Consider the following 6189-nt stretch of genomic DNA (forward strand, 5'->3'; position numbering starts at 1 on the left):
GATGATGCGTGTGCGCATGCTCCACCACCGCTGCGCTGGCGCGTGACCCCGGAACAAACACGTCCATGAAGCCGATCACAGAAGAAGAAGAGAAACGGAGCCGTCTGAGGGACAGCGCGGATCTTACCTGCATCAGAAGTAGCACGAACATTACGTATAAGATTAAAAATGTTCTATTATCCATCTGGTTGTTGTTTAAATGTCTGACACATGAACGACTCTAGTTTATTATATCACGTAATAGATCAACCAGAAATCGGGCCGTATTAACGTGGTATTAAAAGACATGTATCGCCCCCTAGTGTGGAGGAGGAGGAGAACAGTTATTAGATTTTCTTGCGCTGCATGTAAACTGGGACAAGGACTGTAGTCAGAAAGTAGAGTTTAAACTCTGCGTGTAAACGCACTGAATGAACGCTTTGAGAGCAGGTCAGGATGTGACGAGGCGCCGCAGAGAGCGACAAATGAAGGAAGAGAAGGAAAAGTGGAGCGCGCTGCAATCAGGCTGAAGATAGGTGGAGGTGGAGGAGGGTGGTGTGTTGTTTGGTTGTAACCTGAGCAGTGACGGCGGTCGGGATCAAAGCGAGGCCCTGGAAGAGGCCGATGTGGGGGGGGACGGAGGGTCGTACCGAAGGAGCCGACTCCTTTTCCTGTCCACTGCCGAGGACTCGTACTCGCCGCTCGGCCTCCTGCGGCTGCTCCTCCGGGGGCCAAACCAGCATCTGCAGGCAACACTGGGCCCCTTTGTCTTAGCAACCCCCCCTCCTCATTTAGCCGCCGTGTCACAACACACGTGAAGTGAACGAGGTGGCAGACAGGTCGATTTACATGTTCCGTAATGAGACATATCAGAGCTGACGGACGCCGTGTCCAGACCTGGAGGACAGATCCGTCCTCTCAGAGCTGCAGACCCACGTAAACCTGAACAACATCAAGCCTCCGTGACTTTAAAAGATGCACGAGCAAAAACTTCCTGCAGCTGAACCTGGAAAAAAAAAAAAAGTGAAATTGTTGCAGCAGTTGTTGAAAACATTGAGGAAATATGGGAACTACAAGCCCGTGTTGCACTATAACAACGGCTAAAACCCAAACAGAACCAAACACCATCGTGACAAACTGTTTTTACAATAGTGTATTTATTTTTCTACGATTTTTGAATATTCTTACAAATTTCTGCCTCGTGTGGTCACTGCAAATAATTGTTATCTGTTCCATTTACAATTTGTGGAGCAATAAATAGGCTTAATTTAGTTTAACATTATAGTAATAATATTACAATTAATAATAATATAATAATTTAACTATGCGCTCCAAAAATGTAAATATTAAACAAGTTTCCAACAAGTTATATTTGGACAAGAGCTTTGGTGCAGGCGGCCATCTTGTTTCCTGACTTCTGTAACTCAGGTGTGATGTAATTCAGAGCTAAATGTAACGCAGCATTCATGCTAGTTGTTGCTGTTTATCAGTGGCTGATGGGAGCAGATGTTCGTACTCTAAACTGAATAATCAACATGGCCTAGAACCAGTCACCACACGGCGTTTTCATGGAAAGATTCTTCTACATATTATATATACGACTGAGTAAATTGAAAGTTACTCATAAATATATTGTAGTAAAACAGTTGACATGTGATAAATCCACACGACTTTATATTAAGGATTAAACACAGTTCCTGACGAGGTGGGATGTGTTTGTGATTGTTAACTTTCTCAAACACAGATATAATTTATTTTCCATATAAAATTGAATATATTGCAAAAAAAGAAATGTCTGCCATGATCATCTCAACTTAACAAACTTAATTAATTAATTAGAAGGTGGTTGTTATTTATTTAGTGACATTTTAGTGATATTTAGCCATTTTTTAATAAGAAATAAGTAAAATAAAGTCATAAATAACATAATGAGCATAAATATATTATATATTGACCCGTCTGAGCTCCTCTGGTCTCTGGAGGCCGGTGTTTGACCCTGGAGCTAAAAAGATGTGACACATGTCACGGATTCACATCTCTGACTGAGCTCGGTCATTAATCTTCTTCCTCCACCACCAACAGACCTCTAGTGTCCTCAGCTTATTAAAACTCTTCTCCCGGATGTCAGGACTCGTTCAGGTGCCTCCACCTGGTCTGGGAGGTCCCACTCAGGCCTCCACTGTTCCTCCCGCCTCCTTTAGCCTGGTTCCTAAATCCCTCCTGACAGCCGTAGCGTGCGGAGAGGAAAAAGACATATTTCTGCCCGGAGAGGAGGTGGTGGAGGGTTGGGGCAAAAGCAAAACAGAGGAGGAGGGGGATAGGAGGAGGAGGATAGAGAGGAGGAGGAGGAGGAGGAGGAGAGGAGGGGCTGGGGTGCGTGGGTGAGGATATGCTTGGAGCTGTGTAACCGATCGCTGGAAGTGATTTGGCTAAAAACAACACGTCATTACAGGCGCTTGCAGGGGCAAAGCAAACAGCTCGTATTTTAGCCGGGGAGGAGGAGGAGGAGGAGGAGGAGGAGGAGGAGGAGGAGGAGGAGGAGGAGGAGCACCAGCACCAAACTCCTTCACTTCCACCACTGAGAGACTCAGGACGGAGTGAGAGATGTGGCGTCATCCATCAGGACCCAGTTTATCCATCACACTGACCCCATCCAAACAGCCAGCAGCTGCTCAGAAGATGGAGGATGAAGTCAGACCTCCAGACCCCCCAGACCCCTCAGACCCCCATAGTGACCGGTCTCTCTGGTCCTCCAGGTCTCCGTCCTCGTCACTCCGTTGTCTTGACATCCCTTTGTTTACGCCTGCAGCCGTTAGCAGACTGGAGCTGGATGAAAGTCACATTAACTTTTTATGAGCTTTCCTTCGTGTTTATTTATTTATTTATTTATTTATTTGTAGTCCAGTGACTATGACTCAGGAACTGGTCTGACCCTCGGTGGTGGTGTCAGAGCTCCACCTAGTGGTTTGATCCTGAACTTCACTCTGATTTAAGTTTATTATTTAAGATTTTATTACATCTGCTGTATGTACAGATGTTGTTCTCTCACATCATTCTAGTTTTTATCCTAACACAATAATTCTCTTTTCTTACCTGTCATGTCCTGTCCTACCTTGTCCCGTCCTGTCCTCCATGTGGTCCTTCATAGTTTTGACGTCTTTAATATTAATCTAATAAAATAATGAAATAAGAACCTTTGGAGTGAAGCTTGTGTCTAAACTACTTTGCTTCAGTTCCTCTCTTCTTCTTCTCCATCAGAGCTGGATTCTACTGATGCTCATGAATCCCTCCATGTCTCCTTTATGTCTTTTTAAATCCCTCTGTCTGTTGTCCCTCAGCGTCTCGGACCCGTTCATGTCTCCGGCTCAGATGGCAACGGACCGGCCCGTCAGCGCCTACGGCTTCCGACCCGATTCCGAAAACTTCTTCTACAACTTCTCCACCTCCTCCCGGTAAAAAACCCGGAGCCTCACACGCGTTCGTCTCATTTCTGCTGAAAACTCTAAAGATTGTGGACACTTTACTGTCATAGGAACCGGTAGTTACTTAGATTTCGCTCATTGTCTTATTCAGGGAACAAAGAGTTTTAGTAAGTACTTTATAAAGAGCATTTAGATGTTGGCTTTACCTGATTCCTACACGAGTAGAGGAGCTTAAATATTATTCCAGGCCACTGCTGATTGGACTGCACTCACAATATTTGAGTTTATTTCTTTTTAGCTCGGTCATCTGATCCAGACAGAACCTGCTCTGGACAGAATAGAAGCCAAAATATTGCACAAATCTGTGTTTCCATCTTCCACCAATTAAGTAATTTGACTGTCTATAGTGATTAGATGCTAGCGGCTTAGCTACGTAGCCTAAAGCAACTACTACTTCCCCTAGAATAGTTGATAACTGATATGCAAACACTGGTTGCACATAATAATACAAGATGGCGACGGCCATTACTGAGATTTTTTAACTTTGCTTCTAGTTCATGTTTGTTTTTACCTCAGTTGAATATTTCAGGCTCAAAAAATACACATATTGAACATGTATCTGGTGCAAATTCTGTCTTTGACTGAGTGTAAACACGGACGACATTTCACATCTTCTCAGTTTTGTGTAAGAAATTGAAGCCAAAATATTGAAGAAATCACTGCGTCCATCTTGCATTTGAAATTCTTAGACTCCTGACAGTGATTAGATGCTAGCAGCTTAGCTACGTAGCCTAAAGCAACTACTCCTCCTCCTAGAATAGTGGATAACTGATATGCAAACACTGGTTGCACATAATGGCACTAACACGAGATGGCTGCGTCCGTTTCAGAGATACTTTGGATTCTAGGTCTTGTCCTCAGAATTCCTCAGATTCTCACATCTGACACAGTCGGATAATAGTTTGTTTTTACCTTAGTCGATTATTTGCATGCAAATTGAACTGATGCATATTCTGTTTTTGAGCGTAAATATGAACAAACCTTCTCCTCCTTCCTCTGTCCAAAACTGAAGTCAAAATATTGTAGATATCAGCGTTTCCATCTTGCACCAATTAAATCATTTGACCGTTAGTTGTTAGCTGCCTAGCTACGTAGCCTAAAGCAACTACTACTCCCCATAGATTAGTGGATAATTGATGCAAACACTGGTTGCACATAATGGCACTAACACAAAATGGCGTCGCCCGTTTCTGAGATATTTTGTCTTCGCTTCTGCGTCAGAATTTCTCACATCTGATAATCATTTGTTTTTATCTCAGTCGATTATTATTTAGATTTTTTTTAACATGTATTTGGTGCAGTTTCACTTATTGACTTTGTGTAAACATGGATGAAACTTGTCCTCCTCCCTCTGTCCAGAACTGAAGCCAAAATATCGTAGATATAAGTGTTTCCATCTTGCACCAATTAAGTCGTTTGTAAATCCCCTGAGTGTCGAGAGAAGCTAAAATCAGATGCTACTGGATCAGTTGCACATAATGTCACCAACACCAGGTGGCAGCGCCGCTCTTTTATATTCAGTCTGTAAAAGCACCATTAAACCAGGTATAAGGGACCATTATCAGCAGCTGGTTAAAGTAATTTTGGACCAACAAGAAGTTAACTTCCTGACCAAACACTACAGAGTAACATGAGACCTTTAATTTTAATACTTTTGAGACTCTTTCCCTTTAATCATCGACTGATCCCAGACTGGACGTCGTGTTCGTCACCTGCATATGAAAGCAAAATGTTTTGTGTGTGTGAGTTTTCTCGATGATTTACTTCAATAGTTACTGAAACTCCTGAAATTTGGTGCTAATTACGAGGAAAACGACGCGTAGTTTATTCTGTTGTGTCTTGAATTTGCAAACATCACAAATCACCGCACGGTGCAGCTTAAACGTCTTTGCTCCCCTTCTACATAAAGAACGACTCAAAACATCAGAGAACCCAGTCAAACACATGAAACAGAAATATTATACGTGTGCGTTTATTTATCCTGGAAACCTTGAGGACTAAAAGTTCATTTCAAGTCCAAATTAGAGCCCATCTGTTCAGAAGTGATTCCAATCAAAACGAGAGGCACAAAAAGCTTTTCTATACGCGAGGAGTAAAGTCTGAAATACCAGAATCACAAATTAATCTTATGTTTTCCTGTAATTAAAACCAAATTTCAGATATTTCCAGGTCGTTTCCTGCCTCGCACTCTGTGTAAGCGCTGCAGTAGTCTGTGATAAATATAAACTCTACAAAGATGTCATTTATCTTTATGTGAATGTAATTTAAGAAGAAATGTCAACTGCCTTTTCTTGTGTTATCTCGAGAAATGTGTTTTAAATGTGAACAAATGAAGACGTATCTGCTGCTTTTTCTTTTTTTTAATTTATTGTTGTCGTCCTCGATGTGCCTGCGGCGCCGCTGAAATATGAAACGCTGTAAATCAAACAACCGGAGAAGAATTATTACTGCGGCGTCTAATCTGCCTCACGTGTTCAATTATATTCGCCGTGTGTCTGTGATTGGTTCAGCTGTCGTGGAATAAATAATTTATTGTTTAGTGAATGAGTTCACACAGAAACGGTTTGTTTCTACGTTCTTCCTTTATTATTTTCAATAATAATATTACTTCAACATTCATCTGGTGGACAGTTTACGGTTAAATGTTCTAACCACGTCTGTGAGAGATGCTCTACAGGTAACAGGCACTTGACAGGTACGCAGGGTGGTCGCTACGGCAACCGCATCC

The 6189-nt window shown here is 42.4% G+C and overlaps 1 protein-coding gene across 1 annotated transcript in view; it reads left to right on the forward strand.

Annotated features, from left to right (window-relative positions):
- The window catches only part of kifap3a (kinesin-associated protein 3a), a 35870-nt gene extending 29865 nt beyond the window's left edge, over positions 1 to 6005 (forward strand). Inside the window, exon 20 of the mRNA XM_047587858.1 lies at positions 3318 to 6005. Within this exon, the coding sequence (XP_047443814.1) occupies positions 3318 to 3435 (118 nt within the window). The 3' untranslated portion in view covers positions 3436 to 6005. The remainder of the gene's footprint in view (positions 1 to 3317) is intronic.
- The last annotated feature ends 184 nt before the right edge of the window (positions 6006 to 6189 follow it).

The sequence above is a fragment of the Mugil cephalus genome, chromosome 6, assembly GCF_022458985.1.
Source record: "Mugil cephalus isolate CIBA_MC_2020 chromosome 6, CIBA_Mcephalus_1.1, whole genome shotgun sequence".
Classification (NCBI taxonomy): Eukaryota; Metazoa; Chordata; class Actinopteri; order Mugiliformes; family Mugilidae; genus Mugil; species Mugil cephalus.